This window comes from Varanus komodoensis, unplaced genomic scaffold (genome assembly GCF_004798865.1).
Source record: "Varanus komodoensis strain SLA01 unplaced genomic scaffold, ASM479886v1 scaffold21, whole genome shotgun sequence".
Taxonomy (NCBI): domain Eukaryota; kingdom Metazoa; phylum Chordata; class Lepidosauria; order Squamata; family Varanidae; genus Varanus; species Varanus komodoensis.
This window is the reverse complement of record NW_025335589.1, coordinates 4,931,896-4,953,821: the sequence shown is the minus strand read 5'-3', so window position 1 is coordinate 4,953,821 and position 21,926 is coordinate 4,931,896. Positions and strand designations below refer to the sequence as shown.

Sequence of the window (21,926 nt, the reverse complement as noted above, 5' to 3'; positions counted from 1 at the left end):
TGAGGACTGTGGGAGGATAGCATCAGAACATTCCTTTGAATCCAAGCTTCATTTCGGGTAGATCTGTGTTGATCCAAACTCCATGTCAATTAAATCATTGTCGATACAGTTACATGTTTTAAATTGTATCTACCTGTAATAGAACCAAACAAGACACAGTTCTCATTAACTGCAGCTAAATCAGTAAGCCTGCATCTGAGATGCATCACTTCAAACTGCAGGTGTGGATTGACATGGGATGCTCCTCTAGCCAAAAAAAGAAAGGGGAATTAGGTGTATATACAGAAAACTAGATGTTAGTGAGAAGAATTATGTCCTAGGCTCCCTGATATGCTACTTTTCTGTCTATATGAATCAGTATCTCCACAGACAGGGAAAACAATCAAGTGAGCTCTCAATTGTAATCTGCAGCTATAGCTGAGATCCAGGTTTATCATATTTCTGCTGTTTGTGAGAGCAACAATGTAGGTAATATACTGTAGGCCAGGGGTACACAGACTTTATACTTGCAAGATCTGTTTTCTCCTTTGCTTTGCTTTGCTTTGCTTTGCTTTTTACTAGACCCTCAAGATGCAATAAATACAGTCAGGTGCAAAGTAGTAGCTCAGGATGGGGGATGCATGCTCTTAGAATTTAGAAACAAGAGTGCCTCTGAGCACATGCTCAGCCTAGATGTCTGTGACACCTTACTGAGTACAACCACAACTAAATTCCAAATGACCAAATCATTTGGGATTGGGAGATTAAGTTTCTGAGTCAGAGAATGGATCCCTCCCTTCTTTCCAGACAAACCCTGACCACACGTAAAGGAAGGAAGGGTTTCTTTATGCAGCTGCACAGAGGTAAGAGAAGCTGCACTTTCTCTCTCGTTGCAGCCATTAAATAGTACATTAACATGGATCAGTACTGCATCTGGTCCTCATATCTGACCCTCCAGCCAGAATCTTATCTTTCTTTTGTTTTTTGTTCATTTCTATACCACCCCATAGCCAAAGCTCTGTGGGCAGTTCACAAGAATTAATCAAATAGTTAGAAATAGAAAATATTTAGTATTTTATAATAAGAGAAAAACTGTCAGTTGGACTTCCAAGAAAGCAAAGACACTTCATTCTTGTTTTTGGTTGCTGGTGAACATCATCCAAATTCCCTCATCATTAGTGCTTCTCTAATAATTTTTAGCAACAGGAAGATTGAGGTTGCAAACTATAGACAATTGTCTGGGAACACGTCCCATGGAACTTACTGGACTTGCTTCTGAGTAGGCAAGTATAGCACAGTGTAAACATCTTTCTCTTTTAGGCTGGTTTTTATATTATACATCATTGCTGGTTTTCCCTCCAATTATGCATACCCCACCGCCTGTGTGTGTGTGTGTGTCATTTCTTGCACCAGCATCAGCTATAAAAGAAGAGAAAGAGGTAGAAATGTGAGTGGTGGACCAAGGTACAAACACATTCTGTCCCACTCTTCACACTTCTCCCCATAAATAAAAAAAGCTTCAGTCTGCCTACACAAAGGGACAACAGTAGGAAATCAGTATTCAGCAAACACAAAAACACTTGTGACCATTGCAGCTTTGTTCACTAGTGTATCGGAGTTTGCGAGGGTAGTCTCTCTAGCAGGATTAGCAAAGGAGTCTTTGACAATGCAATGCAATTTTGTTTAGAACAGCAAGAAGATCTTCTGCAATCTCAGGAGAGTTGTTTGTTTAATGGAACAATTAAACAGTCTTCAAAAACTGCACCAGGTTATCTTTTTAATCTGAAACCTATTCTTTTCAACCAAACAATTAAAAAAAAACCAAGCTGCACTTCCCACTCCTGCTGGCTTAGCTGTGCACATCATATTGACATTTCTCCTCACATGAAGGTGGAGGATATGATCTCACCAAGCCTGATCCAGCCAGGTTTCTTCAACCCAACTACCTAGCAGGAAAAGAGATACCGTCTAGAATCGGAACCTAGCCCTCTTCCCAGTCCAGCACAAATTAAGTGGTGTTGTGCACATAGGCTATAGTTCATACAAACACAATACAAAGAAAGTATAAGAAAAGTGCTGCTATTCAATGAACAAGGAAAGTGTTTTGGCTCATATTTGTTTAACAGCACTTTCCCATACATCCATTCACACAGCCACTCAGGCATTTCATCTTCCAAACACTCATTTTTACCTCCCAGTAAACAGATGTGGCTCTGATTTGGATTGGAGCCACAGTGTTTGGGGGGGGGGGTGCATTTTTGTCCAGAAATCTCACCGCCTGCCCATGGCAGGGGAGCTTGGAGAAAGGAAGAAGGACTCCACTGCCATCAATGAAGTTTTACTTTGGTGCAAAAATTGGGGGGGGGGGACATGCACCCTCTCAGAGTGCTTTGTTAATGCCAGATTAAACTAAAGGGTTTATTTTACTTTGTGTAAGCACTAGTGACCCCACTTTGGGCTGGGGCCACCAGCACTTACACAAAATAAAATAAAATTTAAAGTTTAACCTGACTTGAGGCATCAAACTACTTCTCTCAAGAAAGACTATCTAGAAGAAACAGCTGGAGTAAGTTGCAACTGCTAATGCCCGCCTGTCTCTTTCCCTGCTATCCTTGCAGCAGGAGCCTCATGGAGTTTTGAGGACCCCCCCACCACACACACACTTGTGATTGGCTCACCCACTGCCCTGATCCCCATCACCATAACCATAACAAAGAAATGGAGAAAGACTATCCCATGACTTCTGCTTCCAGCTAGGAGTGCTAGTGAGAGACCTCTAGCTTTAGGGAGAACAATTAATAGATTGCCCTACCCCAAAGCCACTGAGGTTTTCTGCAACTGTGCAATTTGGCCTACTATTTAAACAGCAGCAATCCAGTCATACACAGTATTTGAGGAGGAATGCACTGAGCATGTGCAATCATCACGCATACTCAGAATGTTCCTCAATGCTGAGCCATTGCTGCCACGACACTTACATAAAAGGTCTGTAGGCTTTGCAGGGGACCAGAAGAAGGTAGGATTCATTGCTGGTCACCCAACCTTCCTGGCAGACTGCAACTGGACTGGGTTATTAAAAAGTAGTTGTGGTGTTGCATTGAGTTGGTGGATTTGTGGGCATACTTTGGACTTTTAAGGCCATCTTGGCTTTTGATATGAAAGGTTCATCTTCGGTTCATCATCTTGTGCTCATCTTTCATTCTTCCTGGATAACTTTGGGTGAAAAATGGTGTGCGTGTTCTCTCCTGACTGATACATTTGCAGTGTTTTGGGAAGCCTATTCCTTGGATATTTGAAGCCCTTTTGTCACAGAACAGAGTGAAGGGTTCTAAGATACTGATTTTATAATGAAATAATAATTAAAGATATGTTTCGGACATATTAATTGGCTCCACCTACTGGGGATGAAACTTGGTAAATGAATAGCTAAATTTTCAAGCTAAGCAAGCAAGTGACTTATGTACATAATTCAGTTCCTGTTTAAATGGTATTGTGCCTCAAATGGAGTAACAATCATAGAAAGTCTTATTCTATGCTTTCCAGAAGTGAATATGAAATGTGAAGGCAAGATTTATTTCGTTTTCCTGAGTTTCTGAGGAAGATGAATGCTAGTTATAATACATATACTGCAGTGTGGTCAAGTAGTATAACATGAATACAAATGCAGGTATAACACCACTTTGTGGTATACCTGGATTCAACCCTTTCCAGACTCCTAAGAATTCTCGCTGACTCTGAGGATCAGGTGTTTATCCTTTTGGCTTTAAATGGGGCAGTGATTTTTGCTTAGAAATATACTGAATAAGCTATGCTGCATAAGAATTTGGTGATGTTTGGGTTTTGTGGGAACATAGTCTAGGTTTCACAGGTGATGGTTTCCTTTAGTTATATAGATAAAATGGGGGGGGGGGACAGTTAATGCAGGACACTATATGAAAAATAAATATCTTTATTGTCAGTAGAAAGCAATGAAAAACAAGAGAAGGAACCAAATACTGGAAGAACACAAAAGCACCAAGAGGTGACAGTTTTGTTACAGCTGCAAAAAAGAGTGGGGGGAGGGGGCAAAAGGGATGCACCAAGAACAATGAAATTCAGTGGCTGAAATGCTTCCCAGGAGTTGCAGGTGAGGTGGTGAACTGGAAAGGAATTGAAGTGCTTTTAAGCAACATTGGCCCCATACTTGTGCATCCTATTATTTAAAAGTTCACATGATCTGTAATCACTATTTTTCTGTGAATGTCAGCACAGAAGTTTGTTATAATGTTGTCTTTCCTGTTTCCCAGGACTACCTGTGTCATCTGCTGATTAACCTTTTCCTGTTGATGCTGCTAGAAGTCTTGTGTTCCCTAGTATATATGCAATTTAAAACAGAGTTTAAATCTGATAACATGTGATCGTTCAATAAAAGAGATCAATATGTGGAACTTCCTTAGCTTGAGTAGAAATTGAATGTGTAATCTTTCGTTCTGTTGAGCAATCACTCCCTCCCCCCCAACCCCACTTTTGTTTCCTCTCAGGTTTCTCTTACTCATGGAAACTGATTTAATTGGTTCACCTCAGCTAGGTTTCTGAACATATAATTAAGTTTCAGCAAACTGATTTTTCAAGATTTGACAGGGGAATAAGAATATTGGCATACATTGATGAGCTGCGCTGGTAACGTCTAAGCACTGGGAAGATTAATACAGGAGAAAAGAAGCTGGGACCTTACAAACCGCCACATGCCATGTGTCCACTGAGTTTATTGGTCGTCTCTCCTGCAAGAAGATATACAAACACATGCACTTTGATCACCATTCCCAAGATTCCTCTTTTGTTTCAGGTGACTGGTATGAACAACTTTATCCACTGACAGTTACACTGAAGGACTGTATTGGAGAGGTGGTGACGAGGGCGAAGCAATCCATGTCCTTTGTTCTGCTTCAGGAGCTGGCATGTAGTTTGCCACAATGTTTAATGCTGACCCTGAGAAGAGATATTGTCTTCAGCCAAGCAGTAGGTGCATCTTCCATTTCATCAACACTTTGTAATGTTTTGTTGAAGGGCATCCAGCTTAAATCATGCCAGGCTTAATTGACCTGGACTTTTAAAAATATCCTTCACCTAGAGCAGCTTACCCTACCCTGGTAATCTCCAAGCTACTTTGCACAACCAGGGAAAGGGGAGAATTTTCTTTGGTTCCCATTTTAATACAAATTTACCTAGCATTTTGCATTTTCAGACAGAAATTCAAGTTATGCTGTGAAATTTGTTCTTCTTAAAAATTTAAAATAAAAATCAAAAGCTGCCTATATTAGGAGAAATTGCACACTTTTTTAGGATTTTGTGGACATAATATTAAAGTTGCATCTTATTTAGAAATATGCTTGCAAAATTAGCTAACATTCCATACAAAAGGCATTTATTGGGAGAAATGCACGCAAAGATGGGTGTGCATTTTAATGCAACCTTTTATTTTTTTTTTCCAGTTCTGAAAATTAAGATTAAAACCACTTACAGAATTTGGGATGAACTTAACACTGAAAAATGTAAGAAAAGGCTAAACTTGATAGATCTATCCATCCCTGGTTACAATTCTTAGCATTCCTGACCATTCCCTGTGGTGGCTGGGGTAACAGAAGTTGACACAGTCCAGAACATCTGGAAGGAACCCAGTTAGCAAATTCTGGCCTGGAGTTTGAAGCTATATGAATATACTGGTGGATGGTGTTCTGCTTATACTAGGCAGTGTGTCTCCACAGAAGTCCATTAAACTTCATGACAGAAAACACCAGCAGACTTGTTCATGAGGTTTTACTTATGAATCAACTGCATTTGAAGGGCATTTAGGAACATGCTGCTTGCCAGGGAGTGCTTATTGCACATTTTCTGGCTGTCAAATGCCAGAAGCATTCTTCTATAACATGTGAAGCAGCCTCCTTCTGTTCTTTCTGCCACTGCTTTTGGATACAGTCATTAAATATTTTGTGGTACCTTCAACCATTTCCTGCCATGCAAGACAGGATTGGTTTTACAGTAGGTCTGTTTACCAAGGAAACTGCAAAATATGCAAACAAGTTTGTCAATCATGCAAAATCCAATTACCTTATGACTCATTCCTATAAAATACAGGAAAATTTGACGTATGTTAGCATTCTACCATATTTTAAAGAGGGAATATACACTTCGAATAACCACAACATTCACTGGCCGAAGTGGTATGCCTAGTCTTCCACCTCTCCTTCCAGCTGCAGTTCAGGAGTATCCTGGAGCAGCATCCCATAAAGGATGAGAGCATCCTCCAGAAGGAAAGATGACCTTCCCACTTCCACTCACACAGGAGGGATTTGCATCTGGGCCAAAAAAAGCAAAGTGCAATTTTTCTGGTGTTATGCTTGAATAAGTGTTTTCCATTGATGGTGAGAATGCTGATCTGCCTAAATTTTTCTGAATACTGTGTGAATATTGAAAGATAAGATAATCCCTGATGATACAAAGGAAAAAGGAATGGGGAAAGAATAAGAAGCAAGTAATAGAGCCCCAGCCTCACTGGCTGATGGACAGGGTCAGTTTTTACTGTTATTCTGTTAGGTGTTCTTTCCAGAAGAGAAGGCAAAACAAGCTCTGCACAGCTGCTATTTCCCCGGCCAATTTCCTGTTGTCATGATTTTCTTAGTTGGTAGAAGATGCCATCTGCCAGTGGTCCTTGATACTCCAGCTGGTGAAAGGGCCAAACAGCACTGCCTTTCTGTTATTCAGTCCCAGGGCAACTGTGAGATATAAAGCATTAAAACTATGTTTAGATATTGTGCATGGTACATCCCAAGATGTTTTTCCAACCTTGCTCATTTCCAAGAGGAAGGCGGGGGGATTTGAACAGTTAGAGCTACCTTAAAGGCCAAGCATATAGTCTCAAGTTATACACTATAGTATATATGTAGTGCATAATATGAAGAAGTCCTAAGGTATGTCTAGAGCTGAAGCTTCTTTGGAAAGTAATGGGGGGAAAAAATTGAAACTAGAGATATGTTTTTGAAAGCATGATGGGTAAGTCAAGAACTGTTAAATTGTATGGTATTATCCAGTGCTAGGAAGACTGTATTGCCCCTGTTAGGATGAAGAAAGACTTTTGATATGCTATTTATTCAACTTCACTTTTTGATGGCTAAATTCATCTGGCAGGGCAAGCTGCAAACTAGAACCACTATAGATCTGAGTCTTTCTGATCTCTGAAATGGCTACAGTCTGTTCTTCCTAGATTGTTATTCTGTAGAGTTGATTGTTTGTCTCAGATTTCACATGTTTTTTTTAAATCTGTGATGTTTCTTCTGTGGTCCCACTTGGAAAAATGTTTTAGATGTATCTTTCTAATACTCAGTTGCATTAAGGGGAAAAAGCAGGCCCTATTCAAGATAAATGTGTGTTATCATTAACATGTGAGTGGATTTCCCCCCAGAAATCTTGTTATTTTCGTTTCTAATGTAACTAATATTACATATGGGGTTATTATTGTCATCACTCTAGCTTGCTGGATTGGTCTGTGGATTTATAATCAAGCTACACTCTAGTTTACGTGATCAAGGCTTCCTACAGCAGCTTCATACAGTGGGGATAATTGTTCAGTATGAGGGCCTCCTCAGCACGTATAGTAAGTATGGCCTTTATTCAAGTATTCTAAAGCCCTAAATTCATGGGTCTTGTTGAATTGGTTCTTATTTCAACCTCTGGCCTGAAATATTTGAGTGCAAGGCAGCAAGTGCGCATCTGAAAGCATTACCTAATCTTTAATTTGAACTGCATGCCAACATTTATTAAACCTTTATGAGTAGTTTTGTGCCATTTTCCTAAACATGCTCAGAAGTGTAAGTCCTATTAATAAAATTCAAGATGGGTCAACGGGGTAGTTTCAGGCAGCCCACAGAGGCTTCAGAGTTTGTTGGCTTTGCCTGACCTGCATTATATTTTAAAGCTTATGTATTAATGTTCTTCTGGCTGGGCTTTTCTTCTGGCAAAGTCCTTTTGCTGAAGCAGAGGTGCAGCCCCTGATTTCTTCCAAATCACCCCTTGAGCTCCACACCTTCACATTATACCTGGCCTATGCCATTTCCTCAGGAATGATTCTCAGAGTGCAAGGAAATGATGCAAGAAAAACTCAATTTGAGTTCCTCTGGAATTAAGCTAACAGGTTTCAACTCAAATAGACTCAATTACAGTAATTACACTTTAACTTTTACACTATTTTATTATTTACTAGCATATGCACCCAGTATTGTATTGGTTGGACTAGCCTTCTTTAATGCAGCAGAGTTACTGACCTCTGAATACTGGATATGCTGTGCTTTCTTAGTGATGCCATGGCTACTTGCACCCCAGGAACAGTGCCCTGCTATGTTGCCCTGCATAGCCCCTTGCGAGGATCTGTCCCACAGCAGGGGAAAAGAACTGCTAGGAATCCTGCCTACAAGACTGCTCACCCCAACTTCAAACTGTATCAATTACGAAACTATGTGCCACTTAGCAAATTTGCATGTGACTGAAGATACTACTGAAACTTTCAAATACAGAAGCACTTTTAAATCAATGAAAATGAATGTTATATTTTAAAAATCAAATACCCCTGAGAGACACAATCCTGGGGTCTGCTTAGTTTCTGATTACTAGTATGTAAGAGCCCCAAACAGCTAACTCAATGAAAAGGATTGTCATCACCTCTTTGGAAAACAGCAGCTATTGAATACATGCACTCTTGTGTCATTAAAGCTTTTATTTATACTATGGGCAGGAATAATTTGTTTTTGCATTACAGTGCTTTGATACATCTCCATTCATGGAAATTGAAAAAAAATAATTCACAGTTAAACTATATCTGGCTAATGGATACATGCAATATCCATCAGTTGTTCAGACTAGCAGTGTAAGTACTGTATGTCTGCTTTTCTTGATGTGCCCTGAACATATGAAGTCACATCTTTGCTCAACAGACAAAGACACAAATGCTATCGGACAAGTTTGGCGTGTGCCCAAATGCAAAAACCATGCATCCTGGAATAGGCATACTCATGCAGACACATAATAAATATAGATGGAACATTAGAATATTGGGCACTGAGTCCATTTTCATGTTGCCAATAAGTCATGGTGGGTTTGTTTTTTCCTGAACAACTGATGGCATGCCAGACAGATGATTGAGCTTGTCATGGGTTGTGCTTCCTTTCTTCTCCCTTCTTTGATACATAACCCAGTGTCATTTGCAGCAGGACTTATGACATCACTCCCACTCTACTCCAATCACCACTGCTTTTTTATTTTGCTTTTGGGGGATCAAAAAGTGGAGTTGAGTTGTATTTTTATTTTTATCTTTATGGCCCCTGAAAATAGAGCAACTTATAAAATTATTATTGCTTTTGTCAGTCTTTTGCAAGTACTCAACTATGCTCTTACGCCTGTTAAATATGTGTAGTCTTGCCTGGTTAATTTCCTTGTCTGTTTCAGCTGTCAAAAGAAGCAGCAAAGTGGAGTAGATAACAGACTAACAAGGTGATACTGCATATAGGCTTATTCCACACGGTTGCCTAGTACCAGTTGCCAAGTAGCCAGTTGAAAAGGACTGCTTAAAGAGGAAAATGACAGCTAACAAAGGTGCACTATAAGGGCGTGGAAGAACATCTTCCCTGCAGCAATGTAGTCCTCACAGTGTTGACAGTTCTCAATTCCATCCACCTTTTCAACACTTTCCCAAGTCTACAGCAACTCCAGAAACAGAATATATTAATTCCCCAACTTTTTCAGAATGCCTGCTGCTGCAGTTAGGTAGTCCCATAACAGTTTTTAAAAATATATAAATGTAATGGCTGGGAAGTAATTGGAAGGAAAATTTGTGCCAGTGCAAAGGCTGTGGAAGAAATAAGGGGGAACTGTGTGCACCTGTAATAACTGCTCCGCTACTGTGGGTGCACAAATTTCCTCTCCATTTACTTCCCAGCCATTAAATTTGCATTGATTTCTGCGGTTGCTGCAAAAAGAGTGGAGTTAATATCTCCATTTTGTGTAGTAGTTGGAGAGTAATAAAATAATTAAACCAATACAACAAGATGAACAACAGCAATTATAATAAGATTGATAATAAGACTGGCATAGCAGCAATAATAATAAAAACCAGATTAAAACAACTCTTATCCATTAAAATATTTGGAAATTTAAAAGGTTTTTACCTAGTGCCAAAAACAGAGCAAACATGACCCAGGCACACCTCCTTAAGAAGCATCTTCCAAAGATGGGGTGCCACTACTGGAAAGGCCCTTCTCCTGGTTACTACCCTGTTACTTTTCCTTGAGGGTGTCCCTTTGAAGGAGCTCAGTGGATTATCTTAGGGGCTGGATAGAAACATATAGGACAAGGTGTACCTTCAGATAACCTGGATCCAAGCCATTTATGACTTTAAATGTTAGCACCAGCAATTTGAATTGGGTCTGGACTTCAACTGGAAGCCAATGCAGATGAGAGAGGACTGGCATAATATGGTCTGGTGAGCCAGTCCCCATTAAACAGCTGTGCAGATATATATGAAAATATATGAATACTAAAACAGCAATTAGTTGCTAATTAATGTTTGGTTAATCCAATCATACAGGCAAATTAGGCCTTTTTTTGCACATTTTTTATTAAGATTTTAAACTAAAAAAACTAAAAAATGATCAATCATCAAATACATCGGACGTACTGGGTCAGCCCCCTATAACATATCTTTTTAACATTCTATAATCATATTCAAATCGATTTATAAAAATTTAAAGACATCTTTAAATCTAAGCCAAGTCCCGTTTCTCCAGCCGTAAAAAAAGTCCCAAGTTTGATAGAAGTCAGTATCTTCTTTCTCCTTCAATAATAGAGTCAATCTGTCCATTTCTGCATAGTCCAGAATCTTTTTTAAATTCAGTTCCTCAGTGGGTAGTTCCTCACTCTTCCAGTATTGAGCAAGCGCAATCCTCGCTGCTGTGATTAAATGTAGCATCAAATACATTTCTTTTTTGCTAATATTTTCTGGTACAATGCCTAACAAGAAAATTTCAGGTTTAAAAGCTAAGGGTTTTTGAAGCATTTCCTCAAGCCGTTTATGTATTTTATTCCAATACTTTTTCACATATTCACAGGTCCACCACATATGGTAAAAAGTACCCACATCATGTTTACATTTCCAACATCTGTTTGACATATTTGGAAACATCTTAGCTAATCCAGAGGGGTCTGCCTGGCGCTGTCGTTATTTGTTTTTCGGCGCCAGGCGAAGACCTTTTTATTTAAGCGGCATTTTAAATGTTAATATTATTGAATTTTATCTGGCCAAGACGGCTTTATATTGTATTTTTGTATTTTTAATCTACTGTTTATATTTTTTTTAATTTAAGATTATAATTATTTTAACTTATTGTTGTAAGCCACCCCGAGGCTTCGGCGAATGGGGCGGCATAAAAATGTTTTAATAAATAAATAAATAAATAAATAAATAAATAATTGATTTGGTGACAAATACCATCTATAAAACATTTTATATAAATTTTCATTATATGAAGTTGCTAAAGTTACCTTAATATTTCTCTCCCATAGCTTTTGCCACTTTTCTAATTCAATATTATATCCAAAATTTTATGCCCATGTTATCATAGTTTCCTTAACCTGTTCCCCTTCCATTTTCCTGTCAAGTAAGAACTCATAAATTCTTTTAATCATTTTCTCATCTGTTTTCAACATCACTTGATCAAAAGCTGTTAGGTCTTTATAAAACCCCTATATTTTACAATCTTTAGCATATCTTGATTGCATCTGCACCTTATACCACCAACAGATATTGAGTCCCTGTTCTTGTATTTCTTGATCAAGTTTCAGGCCTCCATCCTTATCCAAAATATCATCATATCTTATGATCCCTTCAAAATTCAATACATTTGGATACACAAAAGCTTCCATAGGTGAAAGCCATCTTGGTAACTTATTATACAATTTCGACTTTAACTTTTCCCGCACTGACATTAATGATCTTCTAATAAAGTGACTTTAAAAAGTCCCATGAGACTTAACCTTCTCATACCACATATAAGCCTGCCAACCCATTTGCAAATCATGACCTTCAAGATACAAAATTCTCTGATTTCGCAAGGTTATCCGTTCTTTTAGCCAAGTTAAAATAGACGCTTGATAGTACAACATCCAATCCGGTAAACCAAAACCCCCATTCCTTTTGGTTTCCTGAAGCATTTTTAGTTTAACCCTTGCTTTCTTTTTTCTCCAAATAAATCTCGAAATTTGAAAATTTAAATCCTCAAAAAAATTTTTATCAATTTTTACGGGATCATTTGGAACAAAAACAAAAGTTTTGGTAGTATGTTCATTTTAACCAGTGCTAGTCTTCCCATCAAAGACAATTGTAAATTGGCCCATCTTTCCAGATCACCTTTAATATCTCAATAATTTATTGTAATTGTCTTCTTTCAAAGTTGTGCATTTAGCTGTAAGATAGATTCCCAAGTATTTAACCTTTTTGACAATCTGCAAGTCCACTTGTTCTTGGAGTCTTTTTTCTGATCTTGCGTAAGATTTTTAACTAAAAGTTTCATTTTTTCTTTACTTATTTTCATCCCCATAACCTCACCATATTCTTCAATCCGTTGTAAAAGTTTAGGGATTGTTACAAAAGGTTCCTCTATTATAAAGACCAAATCATCTGCAAATGCTTGCAATTTATACTTTTCATCCCTAATTTTAGTACTTTTAATGTCCTCGTCATCCCTAATATTTCTATTCAAGACCTCTAAAGTCAGAATGAACAATAGGGGTGACAACGGGCATCCCTGCCTTGTACCCTTTTGTATCTCTATAGCCCTTGTAAATTCTCCATTAATTAAAATCCTGGCCGATTGTCTTTGATAGATGCTTGATATCGCATTCATAAATTTCCCCCCAAACTCCATTTGGTCCATCTGTTGCATCATGAATTGCCAATTAACATTATCAAAGGCTTTCTGGGCATCTAAAAACAGTAGAGCCATGGGTTTTTCCATGTGTGTCTCATAGTATTCTAGGATATCCAAGATAGTCCTCAGATTGTTCTTCATTTGTCTTTTAGGCAGGGAACCATTTTGGTCTGGATGAATAAAATCTATTAAAAACTTCTTCAACCTTTCTGCCAATATAGAGGCAAAAAATTTATAGTCCACATTTAGTAATGATATAGGTCTGTAATTTTGAATCTGTGTTAGGTCCATATCTTCTTTCAGTATTAATGTGATATTTGCCTCTGTCCAGGGATCTGGTATTTTAGCATTTAGCAATGCTTCATTACATATATCTTTGAGAAAATTAGGCCTTCATCTAGAACCTTCAGGAAAAAATAGCTAGAGGAATGAGGAATGAAACATTCCCAAAAAATTTATAATTGCTAAGGATAAGTAAGAAGCAAAAGGTGACAGTAATACATCAGAATCCTGAATGAAACTTTGTGGTGGAAATCAAGTAGAGTCAATAAGGAATATTACGGACTACTACAATGCCCATTGGAAAGAAACAAACCACAACCACAAAGGAGGAAAAACAAGAAATCTCTTCCAGAAGATCCAAGAAATCAATGGAAAGTCAATCCTAGATTTGAACCCCAAGTCAATCGGGGACACACTAACTGAGCAGGAGAAAATAAAGAGAAGGTGGAAACAAAATACATAAGAACTATACAGAAGGGATGAAAGAATGACAGTGTCCTTTGAGGAAGAATCCTGTGGGAAGATTACCTGAAGGAGCGCTTACATCCATATTTGCCCAGTCGCCCCCTGAGATCGGCGGGAGAGGCCCTTCTCCGGGAGCCCTCCGTGAGAGAAATTAGGAGGGTGGCTACTCGGAGAAGGGCTTTCTCAGCGGTGGCGCCTAAGTTATGGAATGTGCTCCCCAGAGAGGTCCGCCTGGCGCCGTCGTTATTTATTTTTCGGCGCCAGGCTAAGACCTTTTTATTTAAGCAACATTTTAAATGCTAAATACAATTGAATTTTATCTGGCCAGGGCGGCTTATTTTATAATGTGGGTTTTAATTAAGATTATTTTATATGGATATTTTAACTGATTGTTTTATCTATGTTGTAAGCCGCCCCGAGGCTTCGGCGAATGGGGCGGCATAAAAATGTTTTAATAAATAAATAATAAATAAATAAATAAATAAGAACCTTCAATATTAGACAGTGAAATGAAAGTGTTTTCAAAAGCACTTTGGAGGAACAAAGCATCTGGAGTAGATAGGATACCAACAGAACTATTTCAAGCTGTAGAGACTGAACTGGTACAAATCCCAACAAGAACATGTCAAAGGAGAACCATGTGAATACCCTGGGCCAATAGAAAGACAAAGTAGGTCCTAGATCAAATCAACTCAGATGATGTACCCCCCACCCCGCAAAAAAAAAAAAAAAAAAAAAAAGCTTTAAAACCCTGGGAAAAAAAAAAAAAGGAAAAGGACCTAAAAAAAAAAAAAAAAGAAAGGGAAACCCCCCCCCCCAAAAAAAAAAAAAAAAAAAATGAAGCTTTCATACTCTGGGTACATCATGAGAAGGCAGAGCTCTTTAGAGAAGACAATCATGTTAGGGAAAAGTGAAGGCAGAAGAAGAGGAAACCCAGATAGGAGATGGATTGACTCCACAAAGTCAGGGCCTTGAGCAGGATTGTCAAGGACAGGACATTTACGAGGGTGTTCATTCATAGGGTCACTGCATGTAGAAGCTGATTTGTTGCCTCATGTTAACAACAGGTGCAACAAAAATTATCAGTACTCCTATCGGATAGCCAGATGCACACATTTGTGGAACACTGACAAAATACTACTAATAGTTATAATAATAAATTAAACCCTTAACTGCACATTTTTGAGGCACCAGGGCAGGAAGCAAGTGCTTCCAAAGGGTGGTTTGGCACTGGTGGTAGGGCACTCACTAGCAAGCTTCTGAAAAGTGATCAGCATGGTCGTCTTCGCTGCTCCAGCTGTCTGGCTGTTCCTGACAATTCACAATAATTGCCTTGCCATTTTCAAATAACACAACATGCCACCTTGGTTATCAACAACCCTAAAGCAAGCCATGGGTTCTCAGGGTGAGAGTTCATGAAAAATATACCACCCTGCAAAAACTTTGCTGGGTTCATATGACACAACAACCTACAATGGCTGATACCCATAATGGATTGTTGTGTCATGAAAATCAGGTCATTCAGGTTTGGGAAAAATGGTTTAACTGCCATTACACTTTTTTGACCTGCTCCATATTCATATTTGCCTTTCTCATTGTATTTTGAAATTCAATTGTATTTTTGTATAGGTGAGGAAATTGGAATGCTGGAAGACATGGCTGTAGGGATATCAGATTTACAGAAAGTCCTGTTTATAATAACTGAAGCTAAATCAGATGATCTCTTGCCTATTATAACTGGAAGACGGTAAGAACACAACATTAGGCTCTGTCATAAAAATCAAATGGATGCTTCATTCTAGTACTAAGTTATTTGTGTAATTGTGGTTTGCAGCATACGGACAGAAAAGAGAAGAAATGCTCTCTTTTGAGCATTGAAATGAGTGGCTTGTAAAGATAACATACTGTTAGGTTTAATACTGTTAGAATATTCTAGGATACTTGAGTGAAATAGATTACTGTATAAAGTATTGCCACTTACTTTATAATGTATTGCCACTCTCTGATTTTAAAATCCTTTCACATGTATTGAATAGTATTTTTTTGTGATAAATTTTATCTGTGTGTGTGTGTGTGTGTGTGTGTGTGTGTATTTACAAAAAGTCATTTGTGCAGAAATGTAAAATAAACTTTTTTAAAAGTATTGTTTCTTGAGAGAGTTCAAGCTAGAGAAAAAGTACCAGCTGTTTAATATAATTTTGTACTGAAATTCTGTGACTATGAACCACAATCCAAAGAACTTTTTAAGCATTCTTGGGAACTTTAATTAATGAACAAATTCTTAATTTATGGATTGTGATCCAAGGAATTGCAAACTTATTCATCATACATAAAATGGTTCTAGATTTCTACATCAATCTTAAGAAGAATTATGTAAAGATTGTAATAGAGTAAACACACCACCACTAAACTCTCTTGCCTATACTAGTCAACAACTGCATGACAGTAAAGCACTAATCCTATTCAGGCATGCTTCTACTTGGTAAACTGGATAAAGAGACATAGGCATTCATGTGATCCCCTTCCCAGTATCCTTATAAACCTCTGAAAAAGGCTGTGAATCCACATGCAGAGTTCCCATGATCATGAATCCTGCCTTATCAGGGTTTCCAGTCATGGGAACTCTGTGAGTACCTGAAGAACATAAGAGCATAAGAAAAGCCAGACTGGATCAGACCAAAGGTCCATCTTGACCAGCACTACATGCACACAGTGGCAAACCAGCTGCCTACAGGATTGATCAAGCAGGATGGGTGCAAGACCTCCACCTGCCCAAGCTCTTCAGCTGAACATGCTTACAGAACTCTTTTCAGATCTTTCCACTCTGTACAAAGGTCTACAACAGACATGGAAGCTGACTGCATAAGCTCACTCACAGAGGAGCTTCTGTGCATGCCCACATACCCAATACCCAATATACCAAAGCAAACCCAGGCCCAAATGCAACAACTGTCTGTCTCCATTAACAAATGGAAGTGCTTATCTCAAAAACAAAACAAAAGAAAAGCCACAGCACTTTTCTTAACTATATACTAACTGCTACATAGTGACTATTAGTAACAATGCCACTAATCACTATTTTTATTAAAAATGTTTTAAAATCCAAACCACAGTCTTAAAACGGGAAGAGATTCTATTGCATCATTCAGATCTAGAAACAAACTCCCAAGCTTCAGAATCAACGAATCTCATACTTGATCTTATCCAGCAGGATGACATTGCTGTGTTGAAATGTGTAATTTTTCTGTACTGTTAGTATGTGACTCAGAAATCCGGTCGTTTGTGCAGCTTTTCCTGTCTGAAAATGCTGCATCAGCTTTTGGTAACATCTCATTTCAATACCAGATGTCCTGTGGATGGAAGAAACTTGTTAAAACTGTGAAAGTGCTGCAAATTTTAATTTCACGAAAGCACATTTACTTTTGAGTAAACTCTAGTGCAAGTGCAGAAACATTTAACTACAAGGAACTGTAAACACCATTCAGAAACTACACAGGCTTAAGTGGCATTCAGATCTGTGGAACATAAGTGCATGATTAGGGGTTTAAAGGTCTAGTCCTATCAATTGTGCACTTGGTGCTATAAGCTCTGAACCTGAAGGCGTATGAGCATCTAATACAAAGTGGAAGGCGTGGTGGATATTTTTTCATCTCTGCCTTCTGCACTTCAGTTAAATGGCCAATTTCAGCCATGCAGCTGCAGTTCTTTGGAGGAAGAAATGAATCATATCCTGGTGGTCCCAGTCTTCTCTCCTCCCAGTGTCCTTTACTCCCTTTTCTGTGGTCAATTTTCTGACCTTGGAGAAGCAGCTGACTGCAACATGTTTTGAAGGGGGCAGTATTGCACTGCATATCCCAGCTCGTGGTCAGAGCTCCTTACTACTGCAGAGTTTCCAATCAGCATCAAAAGCATCCCATGTCTCTCTAGATGCCCTCTAGGGGTCACAGGATCACTTTCTCAAATGGCCTAGTTTAACAAAACTGATAGGCATTGAAATCTATTCTTAGAAGATACATACTGCATGCAATCAGACCATGAATTCATCTGTGCCAATAAGCAGTGACCAAGCTTGAGCTTGCATACTCCCACTTCTTGAACATCCTACTTTAATATTGTGTGTGAATGTGGCAAACTGTGGTGTGATTACACTATATTTTATTCACCTACCAGGACACCAAGGGGAGTGGAAGGAAGGCATGAGCGTAAGATTCACCGCTGTCATTAACTTGGCACTGAATCTTAGTTTGGTATTATGTGTGACTGCAGCCAGGAATTCTGTAGTTCTGTGAAGAGTGCTTCAGGAGTTGATATGCTCTCATTAATGCTATAGAAGCAATAAGAAGCAATTTCTTCTGTTTTTTTTTTTTTTATTATACTGTTCCCTAATCCTTTTTCCGCTTCATTAAAGAAGTTATTATAAAGAAATAGTATGTAATTAAATTACGAATGCTGATTTTGTATAGGTTTGCATGCTTTTAAGACATTTAATACCTTGGTAGTGTAAGTCCAAAGACTGCAAATCAGTTAGAAAATCTGCAAATCTGATTTCAAGATTTAGCATTAAATTGATGTTACATTGCAACCTAAGAGGTTAGCAATTAAAATTCACACATTTCTAAATTTGAAATGGATACTGATGGACCAGATTTTGAATAAAGTTTTTTATTAAGTTTCTAATATAAGATTTGGATTAACTAGCAACAAGAAAACCACCTCTGTTTGGGCTTATTTAAATTCAGGGATGTTCTAATACTTTTTATGATTTAGGAAGATACCCTATCTATCTTAGATAAAGTTTCTTGCCTCTACTAGAAGCCCTTGGTGTAATGTTGATTCTTTTGTCTTTAAATCAAAGAACTTCACTTTTGTGTTACCCAAATTACTACTGTTCTTTTGTTCTAGGGGACATTATATAATAGAAATTAAACTTCCAGAAAAAATGTTTGAGTTGTTGCCACAGGAGATTAAAGAGGGAAAACTGCTCCATGTATATCCAGTTCTTTTTAATGTTGGAATAAATGAACAGCAAACTCTTGCAGAAAGGTAAGTGTTTAACTCCTGATTGGGCACTTGTGCATAGAAATACCCAGTCATGGAGTAATTGGATAATTTTGCCTAAAGGTGTTTGTAGTAGCCTGAGCTTGAATATTCTGTTCAGAACCAAGCCAGCCAACCCAATAGTATGCACCTTTTGGCAATCAAAACTTTGGTCTGTGGATTTCACTACAAAATGAGAAGAAACATGAAAAAGTGTCTTTTCTATAGGATCTACTCTAAGCAGTGTGTGTGTCCCTAAGACTCTGTTGAAAGCTAGGACTCCTCCCTTCACACATTCAAAGCCACAGGCCTTTCTTGCAAAATGCTCTTTACTGACCAAAGCATTTTCCAGATGCACAGACGTTAAGAATGAATTACTGAGCATGCACGGAACAGTTCATTAACCCAATCTTAGTACTCGCCTCCAGGAACTCTCCTGTAGGTAACAAATGGACAGGCCAAGACTGCATATAGACTACTTTGCACACAGTTGCTAGGGCCAAGAGCTCCAGTTTGAACCACCAACGCCAACCAATTTAGATGGCTTTAAAAGGAATTGGACAAATTCATGAACAGCTTCTAGTCTTGCTGACTGGATGCTACCTTTGTTATCAGATGCTTGAATACACCAATTGCTGAAGAGCTTGGTAGGCAGAACTCACATACCCATCCTGCTTGAAAGAGCTTGTGGAGACCTGGTTTGCCACTGTGTGATGGCCCGTTGGTCTCAGCCAGACAGCTTTTCTTATTTGCTTAATGTTCTTAGCTGCCACCTGAAAAGTTCTCCAAAGGGGGCAAAAGCAGTGAAAGGCGGCACCAATATTACCCACTTCGCAATGTAATTCCATTAACTCTAAGTGATGAACTGACATGTCTCAGTCCTTTTCCACCTTTTCAACTCTTCCCTAAGTCTTTAGTATTCTAGAAAGAGAAGATACTGGCTACCTTCCAACCTTTTTCATAATTTCTTTTCAGAGCAGTTACTGCTGTGGTCCCCTGACAGGAGTGCAAAGTTGCCCATTTATTCCCCAGCCATTAATTTCATGTATATTTCTGTGGGATTTATTCAGACTGTTAGGAAACCACTGTAACCATAGGAGTAAGTGCTTTGGAAAGCTGTTGGGAAAGGTGGCGACTCAGATCTTCCCTTTCTGTGGACTACCTGGAGATTTGGGGAGTGTTGAAAAGGTGGAGAACACTCAGAACTATGAATTCAATATTTAAAATGGAGGTGATTACTCAGCATAGTATTGTTCCTCCATTTTTGGTGCACCTACTTTCAGTAGCCAGTGCTTTTCAACCAGTTCTTTTCAACTGGCAGTTAAGTAAATTGGTCTGTGGCAACTATGCACAATTAATCGGCATGCAATTTCACGTTGTCTATTTCTATGTATGTTACTTATTGAACTTCCCTGCTCCCTTTAGCAGTTGAAATATACAAGGAAATTAACAGGAAAGGCCACACATTTAGGTCACGCATAAGAGTGTACTTGTGAAAAGATGGATGGATGGATATTAAAAATTAGTAATGCAGTTGCAGAATGTTTAAGGTTCAAAAATATGCAACCCCAATTGCACTTTTCAGATGCTCTTGAAGAAAAAAAATGATGGTGCACAAATGGGTTAGCAGGGATGAGGAGATGAGACAGGCTCTTCCACAAAGGACACTGGAAAATTTTTGGCACAGCATAATTAAAACTAAGAAACAAATTAAGAGCACCGTTACAAACACACACACGCGCGCGCGATATAAGCCAGTTAGCCCTACCCCTTCAGCTATAACTACTGACTTACCTCAATAAAAACTTGTTTGCCTGCTAGTAGAACAACATTGGGGGGTGGGGAGGTTTCTGGCTTCCCACAGCAGGGAGTCCCTGAGGCTGAGATCAGCTCCCAGGAAGGCACTTTCATGTATCTCCACCAAACATGCCTCTGATTAGTGTGCCAAAAGAAGTGTCTGCACTGAAAAGTGACCAAGCTTGAGCTGGTCAGGTTCATATGGGAGAAGAAGGAAGTTCAGGTAGCCTAGTGCCAAGCAATATACCTCATAGGTTTATATAGGTCTGAACAGCACTTTGTATTGTGCTTGGAAATAGACAGGTAGACAGTAAAGCTGTTATAAGAAGGAAGTTATGTGCTCTATGTAACTGGCTCTACTCAATAGTTTGGCTTCAGCAGTCTGAAGCAGCTGTAGAATTAGACTTTTTCATTTCAAGTGTGTGTTGTCAGCATTTTGCTCTAGCTTTAACCATACACTTTCTTACAAAGAGACATACCAGCATTATATTAGTAGTAGGAAGGAAGGTTAATGGACAGGACCTGTATTCATGAGGCCCTTGCAGTAGACTTATGATCTGGCCTTTAGTTGTCCTGCTAAAACCATCCTAGGCATTTTGAATATGTTAAATATACATGACAGAGTGACTCTCTAGAGCTGTTTATGCATATAAATGCAGCATAAATCAGTGTTGTTCTGTCAACAACTCAATTTGATATTTAAATTGAAAATTTCAGCATGCATAATATACAATATTAGTGGATTAATTTAAATTTAGTTGTATTAAAATGTTTCCTTTATTAAGGCTCTATCCCATGATAATTTCAGTGGCAAAATTACCATGTTTTAGGGTAAGAGAGTGATAAACCACCTTCAGTAGTTTAGCCCATATCCCTTATATACAAAAATTAAGCTAATTCTAGGATTGTAAATGCTTGACGTGGATTGTAACCAAAAGCATGCAAGTGCACAGACCCAACTTGATGCCTTCCAGCTGTGTAGGATGGCAAATTCCAGCATCTTCCAGTGTGCTACTCAGTTTGCTGGTACTTAAATCCCAACATATGTATATAGCAGCTGGTTGGAGAAGGCTGGCATAGTCAAAAGTGCATGAAGAGGATTCTAGCAGATGGCCTTAACAGGTCAGCATTACATTCTTTGTCCTCTCTAACCATTCTGAGCTATATGCCATACAGAATTTAAGGCCAAAATTCAACCTCAGGCAATGTCACCCATTGTGCTACAACTGCCAGAAATATTTAATCATATGAATAATATAATCACCTTTAATATTCTATGGAAAATCTCTTTGATAATTTCCTAATTGACTGCCTAGTTTTCCCACTTTAAACGTTTGGGAAAGTAAAACAATACTGCAAAGCTCATAACCTTGATGCCAAGCCCATATTATGGTAATTTTGACTCCAGATGAAGAC

At 38.6% G+C, this 21,926-nt stretch overlaps 1 protein-coding gene across 12 annotated transcripts in view; it reads left to right on the top strand.

Annotated features, from left to right (window-relative positions):
* INPP4B (inositol polyphosphate-4-phosphatase type II B) overlaps positions 1-21,926 on the top strand; it is a 307,638-nt gene that overhangs the window by 243,984 nt on the left and 41,728 nt on the right. For all 12 annotated transcript variants that reach the window (XM_044430729.1, XM_044430730.1, XM_044430724.1 and 9 more), the window contains 4 exons: positions 4,805-4,977; positions 7,486-7,609; positions 15,306-15,423; positions 18,579-18,719. In XM_044430729.1, coding sequence (XP_044286664.1) covers positions 4,805-4,977; positions 7,486-7,609; positions 15,306-15,423; positions 18,579-18,719 — 556 coding nt within the window. The remainder of the gene's footprint in view (positions 1-4,804; positions 4,978-7,485; positions 7,610-15,305; positions 15,424-18,578; positions 18,720-21,926) is intronic.